This window comes from Priapulus caudatus, unplaced genomic scaffold, assembly GCF_000485595.1.
Source record: "Priapulus caudatus unplaced genomic scaffold, Priapulus_caudatus-5.0.1 Scaffold263, whole genome shotgun sequence".
NCBI lineage: Eukaryota > Metazoa > Priapulida > Priapulimorpha > Priapulimorphida > Priapulidae > Priapulus > Priapulus caudatus.
In genome coordinates, this window is record NW_014577324.1 from 308,403 (window position 1) to 330,361 (window position 21,959).

General features: G+C 45.8%; 2 protein-coding genes across 2 annotated transcripts in view; both read left to right on the plus strand.

The window, feature by feature from the left end:
- The window catches only part of LOC106808255 (galactocerebrosidase-like), a 57,482-nt gene extending 53,017 nt beyond the window's left edge, over positions 1 to 4,465 (plus strand). Inside the window, exons 13-15 of the mRNA XM_014810886.1 lie at positions 2,782 to 2,954; positions 3,432 to 3,508; positions 4,023 to 4,465. Of these exons, the coding sequence (XP_014666372.1) occupies positions 2,782 to 2,954; positions 3,432 to 3,508; positions 4,023 to 4,166 (394 nt within the window). The 3' untranslated portion in view covers positions 4,167 to 4,465. The remainder of the gene's footprint in view (positions 1 to 2,781; positions 2,955 to 3,431; positions 3,509 to 4,022) is intronic.
- Positions 4,466 to 13,587: 9,122 nt separating this feature from the next.
- LOC106808256 (alpha-adducin-like) lies at positions 13,588 to 21,751 on the plus strand (the record flags this gene model as incomplete). The annotated part of the gene is given in 3 exon segments (XM_014810887.1): positions 13,588 to 13,692; positions 19,993 to 20,183; positions 21,538 to 21,751. Coding segments are annotated over 2 exon segments (319 nt in total), but the record flags the coding sequence as incomplete, so codon positions are not given.
- Positions 21,752 to 21,959: the final 208 nt, after the last annotated feature.

A 21,959-nucleotide genomic window follows, 5' to 3' on the forward strand; every position in this document is an offset into this window, starting at 1 on the left:
TGGCTAACATGCTTTGTGCCGATGCCGGCGTGGCGCCCCCTAATGAAACTATCGGGTCGGCGGACCCCTCGCGTGGTGGTATCTGCATTTGTGCGAGCGGCCGTTGGATCAGCGTGAGCATGGCGCCTCCTATGAACATCGTACTATTGGTGGTACCCCTTGGTGGTAGGTACTGCTTTGTGTCGGGCCGATGTTAGGCATGAAGAATAATGTATGGCGCCCCTTATGACGCGCATGGACGAACTAGTCAGGGTTTGGCAACCCCTCATGTTACGGTTACTGCTATGTTTGTGTGCGATCGCGGCACGTGGTTGCTGGTGGCAGCCCTATGAACTCGTTGCGTAGATATGCGCCCTATCTGGGTGATAGCTGCTTTGTGTGCGACGCCGAATAGTCTCAGATGATAGCTGTTCCTCACCTTGCATTCTCTATGAACATCTAGTTGGCGTTGTGTGTGTGTGTGTGTATGTGTGTGTGTGCGTGCGTGTGTGTGTGCGTGCGTGCGTGCGTGCGTGCGTGCGTGCGTGCGTGTGTGTGTGCGTGCGTGCGTGTGTGGGGAAAGCGAGAGAGAGAGAATACCCGAGTAATAGAGGCAACACCGCCTATTATATAATATGATACCCCAGTTATTTACTCATGATATATATATATATATAATACTATCTATGTAACTATATAGGATAATAACTATTTATAGAACCTGTTAGGGCTGGCACTCGTATGACTAACACTAGGGACTGGGACTGTGGGGGTGTGGTTGGCGCGTAATGTTGGCTAATGATAGGAAACCTGTTGATCGTGAACAGTCGCCTCTGCCGCACCACGTGATTAGCTGCAGCAATTATTGATTTGTAGATCACTTGGCGCGGCGCTTTTAGCTCCGCACACGCGGCTTACATCAAAGCTAACATAGCAGACGTATCTGCCTATTATGTATGTTAGGCTACTTCTGCTTATAGTTATATATATATATATATATATATATATATATATATATATATATATAACATATAATTACCAACAGAATTTATGTATACGGTAACAAAGGAGTCTATCACAAAACGTACTATGTCTCCAAAGAGTTTAAAGAAACATAAGCTACGATAAGACACGAATACAATAAGACACGAATACGATAAGACACGAATACGATAAGACAATCCTATTGATACATACCACATGGGAGAGCCAGGTTTGGTTCTGATTTCTATCGGAAAGTTGTGTGTATATATATACCATTTTTCACTGACCACGTGATTTAACTAGGCCCACGAGTTTTGGCAGTGTAGGTTAATTAGTTTCAGAGGTATGCCTAGCCTTGGTCAGCTTGACCACTGGTCCCTGGTCGTACCGATTGTTTGTAGGCTAATTACTTATTTAAGATGTCGCCTTGCTGCTGTTTGTAAAGCTAGCAAGGGCTGTCTGGCCTAGCGCCTCTAACGAGGATTGTCCGAGGCGCGTCCCATGCTTGTTAATCACTTTCTTAATCACCTTCTTTCCAACGCGCGGCGCGGTTCTAACTTATAATAACTTTCGCTTCATTACATATAATATTTGCTATATGGCTGTGCAAAATACTGCGAGCAAGTTTATAATTAGTGCAAACATGTCACGTGGCAAAATCAATATTAAGATAAAATGGCTGCCGCAATCTGCAGCCAAAGGAAGGTTGAACAAATAGACGATATAGGTTTGGGTTAATATCAGGAGTATATTGATAAATATGTTTTCGACTCCTGTTAATATGCCAGGGCTGTTATAACGTTGTAATAGTAAAACACCCAGCATTTGGGTAAGACCTCTGCAACTGTACCATGTACTGCCTGGATTTATGTATTATATATTATATTTATTATTATTATTTCCAAAGTGGATCACGTCATTAGCCGGTGGCTTCTTGGTTGACCGTGTCCCAACCTTGGACATATGGATTCATTACAGTGATCCTGTGCTGCCCTCTCTTGCATGAATAAATAATCATTCTTATTATATAGGCTTGATAGTAAGTTAAGCTGCCTTCGTGTCAAAGCAAAGTCGTTGGAATGGTTTATTTACGAGTGTGTTCATTATTATTATATTTTTCTATATGCATTGCCTGCCTCAACCTACCTTGCATAGTCCTCGTATCTATATCTGACGAAGCATTACTGCAAAACACTGCTCTTTAAAACATGGTAAATCATAATTTTATTCTCTACACTAAGCTCTGTTTAGCAGTATCTCAATGATATTGTATGCTAGGATATATTTATAGGGAAGATTTGCGGTGTGCACCAGTAGGGTGAACTGACAGTGCCATTAGGAGCCACCAATGACTACATGTGCGGCTTTACCCCCTAAATAAATGAAAGATAGGAAACAGGATTGAGGCTCCTGACTCGCCTAGAGCTAATAAACGTAGCTATAATGGGAGGTTGCTTCCTGCGTTTCAGGGGAAACTTGGCACCCGATCAATTCTCGGTAAATCTCATGCAGATTGTGTGTGGTGGTGGGTGGTGGTGGGGGGGGGGAATCTTCTGCTCAGGATACTGATCATTGACCCTTCACACGTGCTATTATCAATCAGCGCAGTATCTGTGGCGCACGCAACTATGCATTGCTCGCCCCCATCCGTGCGCTTTGTCCACTGGCATATCGCAAAGAAACTCAAATTCCTGTTGTTAATATGTTGCACTGTTTTTCATCCCTTCTCAATAGCCGGAAAACATCGTGTTGATGTTTCCCGATTATTGCACATCGTTACAAACTGTGAGCTCATCAGTTGATGCTGTTTATTCACAGGACCGACGTGTCTGCGAGCGTCGACGTTTACATCCCACTAGATGGAGGCACCGTAGCTGTCTTTCTCGCAGTGCGTGTCAGCGGCCGCATGGGATGTGACAGTGGGAGAGCGCTAGGTGCCTTCTTCTGGGTGTACCCGAAAGACAAAACCTTTCTTCTCACAGCTGACGTTGGTAGGTCCTAAAGTGACCACGCGTTCAATCGATCAGATCGATATCTTCAGTAAGCTTTCTAGGTTTAGTATACGGACGTACACGCATGCGTTGCACAGTTTTGCACAAATTCTGATCGTTGTTCTGGTCAGTATTGCTTGACTCTGCAGCCATACAAAGGTTATTCGTCATAGTCGATGGGATTAACAAAGAATGAGAGAAGCTAACGTTGATCAAAGTGACATATCAGTTGTGTGGATCAGAAAGGTTTCAATCTTACTATCAACTAGAGATGAAGGAAAGGAATGGGATGACAAAAACACGAAAAAACTTTATTTGAACACTCGTGTGCAACCTTCATGATCGTGCCAATACAGAAATCATTGAAATCTTTCCATACGTCTGTCTCTTCTCTTATCTTCTCTATCTCTCTCTTCTCTTCTCTTGCCAAGATTACGATGCTTATAATTTGTGACACGTGGCTCTATCTTGTTTCAGCTTTGGTAACTGTAATCGCAGGAGGAACTCTGGAGATGTCATACGATGAATGGCACACCATAAAAGTGCGCGTTCAGGTAAGCAGTACAGATGGCATCTTTAGTAGCGGTCACAGGTAGAAATTCAGGTGAGCCACACACGAAAACGCGGGTGCTTAAGTGAAAGCTGACTTATACAGGTAGACATTTGTAGACACACACACACACGAACGCGAGCATGAGCACACACGCACGCACGCACACACACGCACACTTACACACACACACACACACACACACACACACACACACACACACACACACGCACGCACACACACGCGCACGCAAAAAACAGGTAAATTGCATCACCGAAAACAACGTGAAATGTTTTAAATTCTTGCTCAACCCGAATCTTGGATTATAGGGTTCATTGAGGCAGAGGGGCCAACTCTACACTCCTGTACCACCCACCTCTACACTCCTGTACCACCCACCTCTACACTCCTGTACCACCCACCTCTACACTCCTGTACCACCCATCTCTACACTCCTGTACCACCCACCTCTACCTATAGCTTGCGTGAGCTAACTGTCACCATCGATTCCTCCGCAGGGCAAAGAATTTTTGGCCACCGTAGACGGAAAGACAGCATCCCGCACGAATCTTCCTCCTAATATCCAGCAGGGATTCGTTGCCATAGGAACCGGAAACTTTGGCATCGCAGAATACGACAATCTTCAGCTGACGTCGCCGTAGAATGAATGCCAAACGCAGTGCCTCTGCTAGATGCATGGAGAATGTAACCGTGGATCATGGGGTTACATAGCGTAAACTAAACGTTGTGAAGTAACCCCCTGTATTGTTGCAAAAATCTTGATAATTATCTTCTGTGATATGTTACATTATGTTATTGTTATTAGCTACCGAACGTATTTTCGTAGCATTTGATTTGCTGTATTGTTGTACAAGCTTGACTACTTGTATTATTACTGATGGATGAAAATGTGAATGAAGTTACAAATTACTAATATAAGAAGATGGTAATATTCTTGTAATAGGTATGTTATTGTTATTTTTGTTTTGTCTCTTTTATTTTTTCCTTTTACAACACAACGTGTATTTTATGCTCACGCACGCACGCGTCCACGCACGAGCACATGCACGCACGCACACGTCCATGTGCGCGCACACAGACGTGCTCACGAACACTTGCACCCACTAACACGTGCGTGCACACGCGCGCGCGCGTGTGTGTGTGTGCGTACGTGCGTGCGTGCGTGCGTGCGTGTGTATAAGTATATACGCCTATACGATATCGGTTTGACTTTCCCTAAATTTTGATCACTGGGACGCAGAAATTGACACATGATCACTGGCGCACCCTCGCGGCGTTAATGAAAGGTCCGCGGCTTCAATTTGGGCATCTGCGTTTGTAACGATGTCCGAGCCCTGGCGAGCTTGTTCGGACAAGTTCGGCTACATCCGTAAACTCTTCCAGCTAATACAGCACACATATAGATAAATAAACGTAACCTCTACTGTTGTTTCATGTGCAGATTAAAACATAAGAGTGCAATGCGAGTAAATTTATTGGCAAGAATACTCCGCGTTTTCTAAGTGTGGCAATTTTAATATAATAAACGCAATCGCGTGTAAGCGAAGTCGTTATATAGTTTGACAATTTGTTTGGTGTATTTCTAAAAAGTTCTGATTTCTATGTCACTACAGTGGCTCCCGTTTTATCGGGACCTTGATAAACGAGCGCATCGCACAAATAACGTTTTTGAAAAACAATCCCCATGCACGTTGTTATACGCTCACCACTTAATCGGTACCACCGCTTGATCGGGACCTCATTCTTGTGCCATACTTCTACTTTCTCTACTCTACTACTATCTTTAACGACTTCTTATGTCTTTTTCATAATTCCACACGAAATTCGACACACGCTGTTAATAACATGCCAACCCCACCGTGTGCAACCACTAAAAAATTCCTAAGCTAACCCCACTATTGATTTCAGGTAGCACCAGCCGTCGTTACACCTACCAGCAGCCAGAGCAATTCATGTATCGAGAGAGAAACACAGCACACAAGCACAGAGAGAAAAAACAAAAAAGTCTTTTCAGGTGGATGGATCGATAGATGGATCGATCGATTGCCAAGCACTTATCCGTGTCATTGTGTCGGCGACAGTAAAACAGATGGGATGTCTGGCATCGAATAACTTTATCACCGCTGACAACGCAATTCGGAATCAATACACTCCCCAGCCACTTGGCGACGGTCGGCGTGGACCGGCACCCGTCCGTTTTGCGACCGATCGTTGCTAACGAGGTTTGCCGTATCCGTGCGCGGATTAATGCACGTAGCGTCAGTCTATAGGACGGTGTCAGGCGGGTATTGGGACCAGGTGCAGTTGCGACGGCATTCCACGCTGCTGAATTGTGTCGATGCGACATTTGATAGTTTGTTCCTAAAAAGAAACGACAACAGATGTGAAGTTTGGTGACAAAATGAATGGTGGAGCGTCGGGGAGAGCGTGGTGGAATGTAGATGAGACGGACCGCACTGGAGGAGCGCCAATCGTTGTGCTGTGAAGCCAGCTTCTAGTTGTGAAACCATGCGTTGGTATGTGATGGTGGTAGATTAACCATGCGCTAGTATGTGACGGTAGATTAATTGTAATACGTTAGTATGTGATGGTAGATTAATCATGCGCTAGTATGTGATGATAGATTAATCATGCGATAGTATGTGATGATAGATTAATCATGCGCTAGTATGTGATGGTAGATTAATCATGCGATAGTATGTGATGGTAGATTAATTGTAATACGTTACTGTGTGATGCTAGATTAACTATGCGCTAGTATGTGATGGTAGATTAATTGTAATACGTTTAGTATGTGATGGTGGATAATTGTAATACGTTACTGTGTGATGCTAGATTAACCATGCGCTAGTATGTGATGGTAGATTAACCATGCGCTAGTATGTGATTGGTAGATTAATTGTAATACTTAAGTGGATGTGATGGGGCGCGCCGGCGGATTAATTGTAATACGTTACTGTGTGATGGTAGATTAACCATGTTCTGGTATATCTGATGGTAGATTAACCATGCGTTGGTATCTGATGGTAAGATTAAAAGCATTGCGTGGTATGTGATGCCTGAGTTAATAATGCGTTGGCTATATATGCGTAAGATTAAAGCATGCCATTGGTATGTGATGCCTGAGTTAATAATGCGTTGGTATATGATGGTAGATTAAAGCATGCGTTGGTATCTGATGGTAGATTAAAGCATGCGTTGGTATGTGATGGTGAGTTAATAATGCGTTGGTATGTGATGGTAGATTATCATTAACCATGCGCTGGTATGTGATAAAAAATGAATAGCGCGTGAATACTCACCTGCAAAAATATTCGCAACGATTTATTAAATTTATAAAGCATCTAAAGCTTGAGACGGGACGTACGGTGCATGGGTATGTTTTTTTATTCATGCAGCATCTTGTTACATTGTATTTAGAACGTCCGACCGCGACACTGATTAGATGTTGACAACAGACTCTGATTGTCATTCCGGCACCGTCTGCATTCACGGGGGATCATCCTGGGCTTATATGTTAATTAAACGTTCATCACCGATAAACATGTCACAATAATAATAATAATAATAATAATAATATAATAATAATAATAAAATTATTAATAAAAACACTAACAAATATAATATCACTCGTGTGTAGGATTTATGCCTGAATGACTAATATTCAATTACGTCTATCACAGTGTCACAATGATAATTATTTCTCTACTGTCGCGCAGCAGGATTTATGCCGTCCCTCTATACTGGTGAACTACGACAGCGACAACATGAGTGCGGCAGTGGACGGGGAGGCGTCGGCTGCGCTGATGGTCGCCGACAACGCGACGGAGGGCGTCGCCGAACACACGTCGCTGCTGCCCGCAGGAATCTTCCTAGAGGTCGCCTCGATCGCGTCTCTCGTTGCGAACGCCGTTGTCTGCGTTTGCATGGCGGCGAGCAGCCGCGGCGCGTCACCGATGACGTCACCGCTTCTGCTGAATTTATGCGTGGCGACGCTGCTCGATTCGCTGAATCTGCAACAGATGGCGCTGCTGCAGCTGCTCTCCGCGTGGAAGGCAGTGAGATTTCTCTGTCAGCTGAGTGTGTTTACGGGACGATCGGTCGACGCTGGGATCTTATACGGACTCACCCTCGCCGCAGCCGAACGCACTCTTCACAGCGCCGCTCCCGCCTTCTACCGGACGAATATGACGCCGACGAAGGTCCGCGTTGCCATCGGCGCCACGTGGCTGGTGTCGATCATCGTCAACGTTCCCGTCCTCGTCGGGGTCGTACCGGTCTCGCTGCGCGGGAGTACGAACCTGGTCTGTTGCGTAGCAACGCGAGAGTCTGCAGTCTACGCACTGCTCGCCGTCGTCGTCTGTGCATGCGTGCCGTGCGTCCTTCTCCTTCTCGTCGTCGCGTGGCAGGTGGCGCCGTGCCGCGGCGACGAGCGGGCGGCCGACGTCGCGAGCGCGTCGCACGACGTGCTGTCGAGCAGGGAGCGACTCGTCGGCCACGCTGCGCATGCGTGGGACGACCGTATGTTCGGTAGGTTCGTCGGCATCGTCGCCGCGACCTTTCTCATCCTAAAGCTTCCGTCGGCGTCGCTCGCCGTCGTCGCTGCAGCGCTCGACGCGCCCCTAGCGGAGTCCCTACGCTGCGGCGCGCCGATACACGCAGTCGTATACTGGATGGCGGCTGCCTACCCCGCCGTGTTTCCTGCTGCTGCTCTCGTCCTGCTCCCACCCCTGCGTGCGGCCCTCAGCGAGGCACGCTGTCGTAGGAAGGGACACATCAGCATCCCAGGTAACCAGCAGCAGGCGAGTCCTGTGTTCCAGGTGCCCGTGCTGTACGCGACCACCGACGGACTGCACCTGAGGAAGAGCGCGCCGGAGCCGACGTCGTTGCTGGAGCGTAGCGACGGCATCCGGTCGGCAGACCTGCGCATCACGTTCGCCGACGGCGTGCGCTGCGACGTCAACGACTCGTGCGACTGGACGACGACGACGAGCACGGAGGAGGGAAGCAGGGGTAGTCGCGACGCGCTGTCGGTGTCGCGCAGCAGCGGCAGGACGACGAGGGAAGACGTCGGGCGTGCGTTCACGTCGCCACCACCACCGCCGCTGTCACCTCTGCCACTGTCACTGCCCTCACCGCTGCCACTGTCACTGCCGTCATCGTCACAGCGGCAGTCACGACCGCCGCTGTCGTCCTCGCTGCCGCTATCACTCCCGTCACCGCTGCAGTCACAACCGCCGTTGCCATCGTCACTGCCGCCGCCGTCACCGTCGTCACTGCCGCCGCCGTCACTGCCGTCACCGCTGCCGCTGTCGTCACTGCCGACGCGTGACGCGGCAGTCGTGCGCGGTACGTCGGCTGGCGTGTTCGCGGGCCGAGCCGACGGCAACGCCCGCCGCCGCCTCCGTGACGCGGCGGGATTCCAGCAGCGCCGACGTGCCGTCTCCATGATCAACGTACGACATCGCGCTCACCCACACCGCGACTTCGACCCACAGGTCGACGTCGTCACACCAGCTTCCCACGCGCCTCGCAGCAGCACGAAGGCCCACGCCGCCCCGCTGAGACACGATGCCGTGACGCACGTCGAGGCGATCGCCGACGCCGACGCCGCAGCAGTGGCGCCACCTGACGGAGAGGCGGCGACGCTCGCGCTTGATCGAGCCGCCGACGGGAAACCGGTCGCCGGGAAGATAGCGCGGAATGTGGCCGTCCTGAGTGATCCGCATCCCGCGACCTCCTTCCCGCATCTTGTTGGCACGCCCCGTATCTCTAGCATGTCGACGAACGCCGTCGCCAAGCTAGAATCAACGCTGCCACTGCTGACGACGAAGACGACGACGACGCGGGTGAGGAAGATACGGCTGTCGCAAACGCAGCCGCTTCCCATCGCAGAACTCACCGCCAGGGTGAGGAGTAAGTCGGCGACGTGGGAGAAAAAGCACGTGGCGCCTCTAGCGGCGACAGTGCCGCGCGCGCGAATACTCAAACCGCTACTGCGCGCGTCGCGAACGGTCGGCAAGAAGTCGCTTGACGGCAGGAAACACGTCGGCTCGAAAACGGCCGCCAAGCGGCGGCAGGGAGCCAAGGATGCGACGTCGCCAACGAAAACGCCGCAGCCGAAAGCACTGCGGGTGAAGAGACAGAAGGTTTCGAAGGACGTCGGCGCAGAGGGCGCTGCGGTCGTAGCCAACGTCGCAAAGCACGGCAACGGAAGACCCGTACGGCTGGAACCGTTGGTTCGATTCGCGTCTAGCACGCATGACACGCCCGGGGGCGATAGCAGAGCATGAATTATTCGTGTTGATAGCACAACATTCTGAGCTTGGAAAGCAATTTATTTAATTACGCATCCCTGGCACAACGCATTATATGCTCGTGGCCTATATACTAGTTTATTGTTATTAAAACGAACTCACAAAATTTTCCAATTATTAAATGGACCACTAATAATAAAATAATTATGGTCATAAAATAATAAACATTATAAATTATATATACATTTATTTATTTACTATATTATATATATATATCCTAATAAAATTATAATAATAAAAGCGATTTATTAATATTAAGCAACCGTCTGTGTATACATGTCCAATATATGTGTAGAGTTCGTATAACACGTCATCACCATGCTTCTTTCTCTACAGTTACGTGGCAATTCTTGCAGTCCAATTTTCCACTTCACCTTCGTCTTATAAATACCTCTCTAATTATACCACAGACGCACTCACACACAATTATGGGTTTTGTCTGTAAACCACACACATATTACACACCCCTGCAGGGGAATGTACAAGATTTGTACCAGGGGGAGGGGGGTCTAACCGTAACCCAAACTTGCGAGCACTGTAGGTGCTCGCGGCGAAAGGGGGGTCTGGGGGTCCTTCCACCAGATTTTTTTTGAAATTAGACCCCCTCATATGCGTTTCCTCGCATCTGACACAACAATAACTTTATCTTGATATGTGCATCAATACCATTTTTGTCTGGTGCAATCTTTAAAAGAAAATAAAACGTTTAATAAAAATATAATGGACATTCTGCGCGAGCAGGGGGGGGGGTCCGGACCCCCTGGACCCCCCCCCCTGTACACGCCCCTGCTCTGAGTAATTAAATGTAAATATATCGACCCCAAATCCCTTCTTTGATTATTATTAGGAGCCAGTATTCTGAACTTCGCTAGGACATGGGATAGATTATAGAGCCAGATCTGTCTGGCGCATATCTGCTCAAACACGTCAAATCTTGTTATAATTACATGTTTAAAATAAAGAGGACATATTCAGGTGGAGAGCGATATGAAAGTAAATATGAATGATCCCCTTCTTTCCCTCACAGTCACATATTTCTAAGCACCCCAATCTGCTCAACATTCCGCCGAGTGAAAGATTGTACCTTATTCTTACCGTTGGTCGGCGCTAGTATCGCACATGAGATGTAGTGGGTGTGTGATGCCAAATGAAAGATAGAAATACATAATTTTTTTTCAATATCAAATCTAAATCAGAGAGTAGGCCTACATATCCCCTAGTATAAATGTCTTTATTCCAATACCTCTCTTTAATAATTATGAGGTGTTAATCTTACGAGCTTTCCTAAGACGTGGGGAAGATAGGGCTAGACCTGTCTGAGCGCATATCTGCTGAAACATATCACACCTTGTTATAATCATATAATTAAAACAGAGAGAACATATTCCGCTGGAAAACGACGTAAAAACCCCCGGATCCCCCTTTGTCTGTTCATTGGTCTGTTGCATGATGGAAAGCAGTCCATCATTCTCTATATTATCGAATTGTTTGATATGAAAAATTTCTCAACGTTTCACCGTATTATTATGTGGCGCCAAATCTTCCAATCCGCCTTAAAACGCGAGATTGATTATCTATATATAAAGTTGTTCAGGCGAATTTGTGTGTTCGCGCATAACTAGAGAACTCCGCAGCCTAGAGGAAAACTAAACATATTTTCAGAATCAGCCCGTCTGGGAGGTGGTTCTGGCGGCAACAAAATTTCAGAAAAGTGAAAAATTTATAAAAATTATATTCATAAAGTAGATACCGCAGCGATGGCTCAATGGTAGAGTGCTAGCGTCGTATGCGGAAGGTCGTGGGTTCAACTCCCGGCCGGGTCATACCAAATACTTGAAAAATGGTACACACTTCTCTGCTTAGCGCTCAGCTAAAAGAGATAGAGTGTGGAAAACGATGTCATGTCTGTCTATATGGATGTGGGATATGAAAAATTCAAAGCACTATATACGTTCATGGCAAGTTTTTTTGTAACAAAATAATAACTATCTATAGGTAGTGGAACCTATATATAAAGTTGTACAGCCGAATTTGTGTGTTCGCGCATAACTAGAGAACTTCGCAGCCTAGAAAAAAACTAAATATATTTTCAGAATCAGCACGTCTAAAAAACAAAATTTCAAAAAGGTAAAAAAGTAAAAAATTTATAAAAATTCTATTTATCAATAAATGGCGTACAGATTAACATTATACATCGCGTACGTGTGTACCGGCCCAACAGCCGAATGGATAAAGCATCGTACTCCTAAACCATTGATGATGGGTTCGAATCCCACTCGAAAAAATGCGTTGTTTCTTTACTTTTGGACTGTTTAGTATGTACTTCTGCCGTATTCACCGTTAATTTTAAAATGTAAATTTTTTACCACATTTAAACGTTTAGTAAAAATCCAGAATAAACTATGGTAGATGATATATAAATAATGATAGCGCAAACTGACGGGAACACTTCACGGAAGCCTATGTAGGTTACATATCAAATATTATTATATTTTCTATATAATTTCATTTCATAATATAATTTTTGACTTTTTTATTTTAATAACTTTTATTTTATTTTATTTTATTATTTTTTACTGTTGGGATGGGATGGGATGGGATAGCATGGAATAGGATGGGATGGGATGGGATGGGATGGGATGGGATGGGATGGGATGGGACGGGATGCGGTGTGATGGGATGGGATGGGATGGGATGGGATGTGGTGTGATGGGATGGGATGGCATGGCATGGCATGGCCTGGGATGCGATGAGGTGGCATGGGATGGGATGGGATATGGGATGGGATAGGATGGGATGCGGTGCAATGGGATGGGATGGCATGGCATGGAATGCGATGGATGGATGGATGCATGGATAGATGCATGGATAGATAGATAGTTCGATTTTTTGGAGTATTTTCTTTTCAACCAAGCGGTCACCAACTGAGTAACGCCACTGATTTCCCCGGGCAACGCCGGGTATCCCGCTAGTATGATTATATGTTATGTGTGGATTTTAGGAACGTAGCTAACCCATTTTGCTTAGGGGGAAGCTACGCGCGGGTGGTGTACTATTATCTATAGGAAGGTGACTACCATTGACCATCATGCAATGTGTCCACATTTCTATGGAGTGAAGGGGGCAAATGCCACATTTTACGCGAACAATAACAACATTGTATAACATAATAAATACATTGTATTACTTTGTTATGTTTCTATTATACATTATTATTAGTTGCTATGCGCCGATGAAAATTTTTTCAGATAATGCTTGACAATGGTCTGCACAAAAGCAATCATAACTCATAATGCTTAATTATTGTTATTGTTATTATTATTATTATTAACATTGTATTTTAATAATAATAATTATTATTATTGTGATCAGCATCAGCATCCCTCACCCGTCCCTACCTCCCTCAATCCTTACTTTCCGTTCTCCCTCAATCTTTACTTTCCATCCTCCCTCAATTATTACTTTCCATCCTCCCTCAATCCTTACTTTCCGTTCTCCCTCAATCTTTACTTTCCATCCTCCCTCAATTATTACTTTCCATCCTCCCTCAATCTTTACTTTCCATCCTCCCTCAATTATTACTTTCCATCCTCCCTCAATCATTACGTTCCGTCTTCCCTCAATCCTTACCTTCCGTCCTCCCTCCCTTCCTCCCTCAAGCCATCCCTTCCTTCTTTCCTCCCTCCCTCCCTCTCCTCCAGCAGACAATCCTTTGCACTGCTCACTTGTTACAGCCTGTACCGGTACGCCGCCTGGTGGTCGCTTGGAACCGCACCCATGCTGTAGACGACCTTGTTGCGAGAAGCTCGTGAAAACTGAAGATAATAAGGATAAATTCCCACATAATTTGGTAAATATATCTCGTGTCATTGTGCTCAGTGTGTAAAGAAACACGTATAGTTCTCGCATGATGTTTGGTGTCTGATGTGCGTTGTGAGCGAGTGAACGCTTACGAGCTTTTTTGGCATCCATTTCTCGTTTTCCGTGACTAATTTGCAAACGATCGGCAAGGCACGAAGGAGGGGTGAGTCCGTGTACACGCTAGCACAGCACCGGCGTTCTGGACTACTGTCAGTGCCAGTACTAAGTGAGTTATGTGACTAAAATTGCATAATGATTTACTGCCCGATATTGTATTGTGCTGTCGTATCGTTATCGGTAACAATTGCTACTACAACTACAAACTTAAATTAATAACTTGTATTCACTAATTGAGTAATTCCATGGGGGCGTTTTTAAATTGTTTGGATTTTTAAATTTAGAGTTAGACCCTATTTTAGGCATAGCATAAGTTAGAATTTGCATATTATTCGTATTAACACTACCCCAGATAGTTGGACCAAATTTCAAAGAATAAAATACTCTTTAGACTTTACTAAATAAAGGCAAGCACGTGTTTATGTACGATTATGGATAAAAGTAGAAGTACACAAAGTTGCTAAGGTTGAGCCCTGTTTCACAGCAATGTGGCACATTCCATATTACTCTACATACAATTAGAACTTGGAAAGCGATGGATTTCTAGTATTACAATATTTTGTATTATGGTGGCATACATTTTAAATATGATTGTAATTGATGTCTTGTGTTCATTTAACTTAAGTTAACGATGATAATTTTGTACGACGGCCATGCCATTTGTGACAGAACAAAATTGTTCTCCGGTCCTAGTCTGGTTTTAGTGTCTGCTACGGTGTGCATGCAAATTTTTCCGGTGACGAAAACAACCACACTGTCTGGAAGACAGGGTTCACCACAAAACAGTGCAAGCCATTTATGGAGTACTCGAAATTAACGATTTTTAATGCGGCTGGAAAAAAAATGCTGAAAGTATATCTGACATTTAAAGCTGGTGCTAAGCTTATTTAAGTTTGAAATATAAAGGTCATCTCAGGCTATGTAATCTGGAGTGACTGCTCACTAGTGCCACCATTATTTAACTTTAAAATGGCTGCATGATACCATATGTACGTGTTTGCTGACAATTCGGCAGTGGAATTTTTGCTGAATTTTGATATTAGGTGAGTTCTGCTTGGCATCTTAAGCCGCGTTCACACGGTCATGGTTTGGCTCGAGCCAAATGGGTTAAATTTGGCTCAGGCCGGTTTGAGTCGGAGCGTTCACATGTACGCAAGTGAATACTGTCTGTCAAATTCAAATTCAAATTCAAATTCAAATAAATTTTATTGCACAAATATCTCAACAGATACTTTGGCAGTATGTCGCGAGATGGCGTTGTGTACGATTCAGAGTGTTTACTTCCATTCCGAGTTCAATTATTAATCTTGAAAACGTGCATCCTGATCAAATTTTTCGAATTTTAATACTGTTTTGGACTTTATTTCGTCGAAGTACACGTTCGACACTCGCGGCATCTACTACTCAACTGATTCTACCGCTCTACCGCTCGCCGAAAGCTGGTGCTAAAATTTGGCTCGGGCCTGGTCCGACGTTTTCAATGGGACCAAATTGGCAATGCCCGAAAAACCGTCCGTGTGAACGCTCGGCACGAGCCAAATCTGGCGCAGGCCTAATTAGGCTCGGGTCAAAAACGTCCGTGTGAACGCGCTTTTAGATAGCAGTAGATGCTTATTTTGATGGATAGGGAATTGACATTCTCATACTTCGGTCGGCATGTCAAACCTGCTAGATTTTTTACTATTTCTATAGAGCAAAAGAAGTGGGGGATAATATATATATATATATATAATTATATTGACTATTACTAGTAGTAGTAGCATAGAATACATCTATCTTATATATATATGTAATTAGGCAGAAGCTGATGGAAACATGTACATGAGTACTTCGTACGGTACAGTGCGTGCGGCGTAGTACAGGGTTATGTACAGTGTTTATGCAGTGTACTACATGAACACTGTGGGTACTGTGCGAATGCATGTTGTACTGCACGTACATAATTAAAATGTGAGTTCGTGTGCCATGTGTATATGCCATACTACTAACGCCCACTTCTACCAATATTTAATAGCTGCTGTCGCTGTGTATCTGGTATGAGAGTCCATGCTCATTCTCATCAAGCTGCAAACTGGTAGCAAATGCCTCTGTTTGAGTAACACTAACAGGCTACTGAGAACCGCCTGGCATTGATCACATGCTAATTCATCTTGCATGCATGCATGTAGTCTAGGAGTAGGAATGCCAGCAGTGGTGGTGGGTGTGGTGTGAGGAGGCATTGATGCTTAGCACAGTCAGCCATCCCGGGGGTTTTCAAGGATGCCTCCATCTAGACACAATAACGTAACCTTACAGAGTATAGGTTTTTTGCTGTTCATTCTACTGTTCTCTACATGTTTTCTCCTACTATTTTTTTTGGGTTTAACATACGTTATTGCACCTAACCTCCACCGTACTTTGCCAGAGAGCTTGTTTGCAGTGTAAATTTATGCTCGTGGGTGGCGGTAGTGCGACAGCCGTGTTTGTACTAGTTGAGAATATCGAAGCGCTCTAAAAATTGGGCAGTTATCACGTACATTTAAGTCTGTACAGTAAATATGCATGTATAGACTTGCGGCATGTCGTTGAGAATCAATTCATTCTTGATACAGTAGCCAAGGGGACTGTACATATATATAGCCTAACTTAAATATCCATGCATGTATGAAAACCTCAGTACGTTAAGACTAGCATAAGTCATGTAATGTATGTATATATTGATGATAGTCTAGAGAGTGAGTCTCTTAGATTAAATGAGCTGGATAGCTAAGTTGTCGGTACATGCTGGTACTAGGATTCTGCTATAATTGGGGGAGAGTCAAGCATAGCCCCCGCTGCTAGAATTTTCCACTCTGTTGAACTCGGTAAATTTGCCGTGTACAGTGCCGATTCGCGAAAATTACGCCCCGCCGGCCTGGTTTGCAGGCGTACATGTCTGGCCTCGGCACTTTCATTGGGGGGCGAGGATGCTGTCTAGGTGGAATGTTTTTACGGGAAGATGGAGAAATTGCACTAGATTCAGTCTTCGTTGCTCACCGATAACTAGTGTTTCAGGAAACTGCAGGGCATTCGTTCGTCACGTGTAAATTCGCGCAGACTTGTGCATTAGTCGAGACAATAGCATTGCCCAGGGGGCTATTACCTTACTTTCTCTGCACCTCAAAGTTTAATTCGGGAAAGAAGCTTTGTATGGGAAAATTAGCAGGCACAACTACCATACATGTGTGACTCTGTAATTTACAGAGTCACACATGTATGGTAGTTGTGCCTGCTAATTTTCCCATACAAAGCTTCTTTCCCGAATTAAACTTTGAGGTGCAGAGAAAGTACACGCAAAACCTTATTTACAGTGTAAATAAGGTTTTGCGTGTGGGGGGCAGGGTCTTTCTGTAAACTAAACACCTTGATTATCTTTGTGTGGTAAACAAATTGGGCTGTGAGCTATGTGGGCGACATTGATATATATATATATATAGGGAATAATAACAAGGCATTACTGCTACTTGCTTTACTGCCAAGTGACTTTCATATATATCAGGGTTCTCCAAGCTTTTTCATTATAGCATGGGGGTGCTGCCTTTACGGTCCTAGTTGCAAATCGCCGAAGGCGGTTTGCGTGCTAGGGAGGTCTGGAGGCTATGATATTTAGCATGGCAGCTATGATATTGAGAGTGGCAGGCCTCGACGATAGCCTGGCAGGCCGTCAGGCTATAAGTGCTCTTGGAGAACCCTGTATATATATAGCATGTAGAAAACATTATTTGTAAAGTGCTAGATGCTGTTGTTGAGTATTTACAGTGTTTAAATGTGATAGAATCTCTGATAGATATGTTGGATCTATCAGCCTACCGCAACTGGCCTTGCACACATTTAAAACATGTATTTGCCACACATACTGAGCACTACAGTGTAAACTCTATAGAGTTAACTGAAGGTTATAGTCAGTCAAAATGAGCCGGTGGGCGTGTGTGTACAGTACAAGCAACTTACAGTTACATGTGCTATGTGCGAAGTGAGAGGGAGAGAGTGCATACAAACAGAAAATCACATTTTTTCGTGCATCTGTGTGTTTTAGCCGAGTACGCAAGTGATATTACTGGCCGGTGCACATGCATGTGCTGAGAGATGGGCTTGGCTGCAGCGGGTGGTGCCACACGCAGACAGTCAATAGAGCTACCCGCTATTAGCTGTCTCCGTTTTTATTGGATTTTACAATGTGGCCAGTGTGACTGAATCTAAAACAGTGAATCATCATTTCCGTGCTCTGGCCTCTGCTAGACACTTATGTCTGTACAACGCTCCGTGTATATATATGCAGAGGTACATGGGCTTTGCAGGCAACTTGTTTCTACTGGGGGTGTGGCAGCTAGGTACCTCAAGATACGATCCGTATCACGATAGACCTTTCACGCTACATGACATGTATCGCGATGCTTTCAGCAGATACACTTAACAGTACTCTAGCATACATGTGTGATGGATATACCGTGAATGCACATGTATACAAATAAGTATCGTGGTGTGTTTCGTCAACAACTGTTATTGAATTTACTGTGAATTAATTGTGTCATGCTTCTGTTGTTTTCTGGTGAAACTATGCTACCAAATGCTATGGGGTTAATTCAGTAGAATATCGATACGTGTATCGTGGATAGTCAAATGTACTTGTATCGTCAAAGCCTGTATCGTGATACATCGATATGTATATTATTGATGACCCATCCCACCCCTAGTTTCTAGATATATATATATATATATATTATGCTATTTACATTATCTTTATATTGTACATGTAGGTTTAACAGCTAATGCATTGCCAGGTGTCTTCTTTCCATCGGGTGACCTTAAGCTTAAGCACATACCTCAAAACTGATTTCTTTGGGCAGCTTAAGGTTCTTGCTGAATTTTCAGTCAACCTTACAGGGATCACGAAATAAATATGTAGGCAAGGTGAGGAAAAATGCATGAAGCTGTTAAATCATCAAGCAAAGAGGGGTGAAGATTAAAAAAATACAAGCGATCAGTGTGTACTGTAAACAAACACTGTTGTTGGCAACATACATGTCTCTATAAGACTCCCTATATCGCCGACGTCCGTTTTAGATGCAGAAAATAATGAATTCACAGTGGAAAACGCTGGTCTCTAAATTGTGCACGTGAAGGGATTACGAGGTCACTGTAAGTGTTACTAAAAAATAAATGCATAAAAGTTTGTATTTATATAAAAAGAATGAGGTCGCATTTAGCACAGTTTCACGCATAGTTTCAAAACTCTGGCCCGTACAGCAGCAAGGTGGCTGGGTGGTTAATCGTCATGTGGACCACGTACTGCTCACACTCACAGTCGAGTGTAAACCGATACAGAGATGATGAATGTGTACAGAAGCCCTCAACCTAAATTTAGAGCGAGAATCGCAACATTCCCTCGCAGGCTCCCCGAGCTGAGCAGGGTCGTGTACATCTAGTGTCAAGTGTATGCCTCCTAGCATAAACACACCTGACAACGCCAGTACCTGACATATATCAGCCGGGTAGATGGGCCCAGACCGATGGAATCATCATCGTTCAGTATGCACGTACAGTACTCTGTCTGGTGGCTAGTTTGTGCTTTACTTGGATTCCAGGAAGTTGCCCGCATTTTGTACTTTGTAGTGGATGCGGTCTATGGGCCAGATCTTGAAATGTGGCTCGAAGTTGATGTCTGCTGTACAGTGGATGTATCTGTGAGTGTGGGTGTAGAAAAACGACGAGTATGTGCGTACGTGTGCGTGCGTCTGCATATGCGCGTGTGGGCGTGCGTGTGTGTGCACGTGCGTGTGTGTGTGTGCTCATCATGTAAGTTAATGATCCCTGACTGTACAGCATCTTTTAAGTGGTAGCTACACGTACACGTATATAACTGCGGTAAGGACGGCGAACAAACCTGCATTGCTACCACGAGGCGTGATAGACTCATTCGCGAGCAGCTACCCATATATTTGAGTTACATCCATGAATCATCATCGTTAGTGTATGTACACCAATGCAGTATACGTGTGATGGGTCCCAACGTTGTTGACGTACGCTTGCAAGTAGTGAGTATAGTATGCAGACACATTATGGGTTCCAGCGTTGTTGGCGTACGCTTGCAGCAGCGAGGCAGCATGCAGACACATTCGTGACGGGTCCTAACATTGACGTTCGCTTGCACCAGGTAGTGAGTAGACAAGCGAGAGCGCAGGAGAGACAGGAGGAGCACGGGGCCGACAACCCGATCGCATCGCAGACCGCGCCGCCGCCATGGCAGAAACACAAGTGCAGGCCAACGGAGACAGGTTCATCGACACGGTCGATCCGGACGATCCGGAGTACATCCGGCAGATGCAGAAGCCAGCAGTCATAAAGGTGAGTTGGCGGTGTTACCTTCCCGCAAAAGTCTATATACTATTCCAGTGTTTCCCCTGGCCAAAAAGGTCTGTGAGGTGGTTAATATCCCTATGATGGGTTTGCGCGTTTCGAGGTCCTAGCAACGCGAGCACCGCAGGAAAATTTTTGATAAAATGGTGTGCACGATTTGGTGCATTCTAATTAAGCTATTTTTGGTGCATTATAAGCACCGTTCTGTGGAAGAACAGTGATTTTCGTCAGCGAGGCAGTGTTTTGGACAAATCTCTGTGTGGCGGCTGAGAATTTGAGCGAGGCGGCCTGCCTCGCTCGTGTCAATGCAGGGGAAACACTGCTATTCTATGCTACGCTGTGCCATGCTGTGTTCTGACGGTAGCCATAAATCGGCCAATAAAATGTGTTGAGTAGCGGCGTTTTGGCGAGTCGGTCAGTAAAGGGGAAACAAGCAATATTTTATCTTTAAGGCCTTGTGTTGAGGTGGCTGATGCAGGGCAGATCCACCTATTCGTCCGCGTGAGGTAGAAATCTCGTTTAATTAAAGATAACCCCCTTTGGACGGCGTTGTTATGTCTCTCGTAAGCTAGCCGGGTTTATGTGCGTGGTTATTTCGCGCGTGCGAGCTGCAGCCATGGCAACCGCGTTGCTAAGCATCGTGTTTAGAGTGTTCTCTCGCAATGCCAATTGGCTAGAACTGCCGGGTCGATCGCCCCGGGTCAACGGGCCAATTAGTCACTTACCTTAATCCAGCGTAGGGATGCTGCTAGGTTGCAATCGCATCCCTTTGCAAACCCGCTCCAGGTGAATAAAATCCGCTCCAGCTAATTAGCTTTTTTAGGGATGCTGCTAGGCTGCGTTCGCTCCCCCTCGAAAACCTCGTGTCCCCTTGCAAACCCGCTCCAGGTGAACGGGTTGATTAATCACTCCTGCTTCCTCATCCAGCGTATGGATGCTGCTAGACTGCGAGCATGTCCGCGGGTTTGCAAGGGGTGGATGGGTTAATTATTACTGCTTCCTCATCCAGCGTAGGGATGCTGCTAGGCTGTGGTCATGGCCCTGGCAAACCCGCTCCAGGTGAACGGGGTAATTAATCACTCCTTAATCCAGCATAGGGATGCTGAGCTAGGCTTCATTCCCGCCCCCTTGCAAACTCTCCCTCGTTAACCCACCCGTGTTTCTCACGCAAAAAATTCATAATAAAATAAATAAATTTTAATGAAACACGCAGGAGGACTGCTTCTTTCCGCGGACTCGCTCGTGTTCATCTCTCGCGCTCACGCAGGAGTGCAAACCCCCTCGTGTCCGTGATATCACGCGTTAACCCGCTCCGTGTTTCTCTCTCGTGTTTCGCACGCAGGAGGACGTGAAGGAGATGGACAGACGTAAGCGCGTGAACCTGATCCTCAGCAGCCAGGCGTTTCGCGAGGAGCTGGAGGACATCATCTCGAGTCAGATCCAGCAGGGCCCGCATCCGGCGAGCCTCATTGCTCTGCAGCAGATCTCGGAGCTGATCCTGCCGCAGGCGCGCTTCAACCAGTCCGTCGGCCGGCCCTCGAACGCGCTCAGCCGAGGTACGAACCGCGCGAGTGTGGGTGTCTCTCTCGCCGCCCACCCGTCTCCTCTGCTTCCGGCTCCCCACTGCGCATCCCTTTCCTGAACCTATCGCCCGTTTCCTTCCCACCCTACCGCCCCTCCTCACCCGGACCCCCGCCGCTAGTTTCTTTGCTGCACCCACCGCTCCTGCCTTTCCTACTACCCCTCCCTTTGACGCCCTTTACT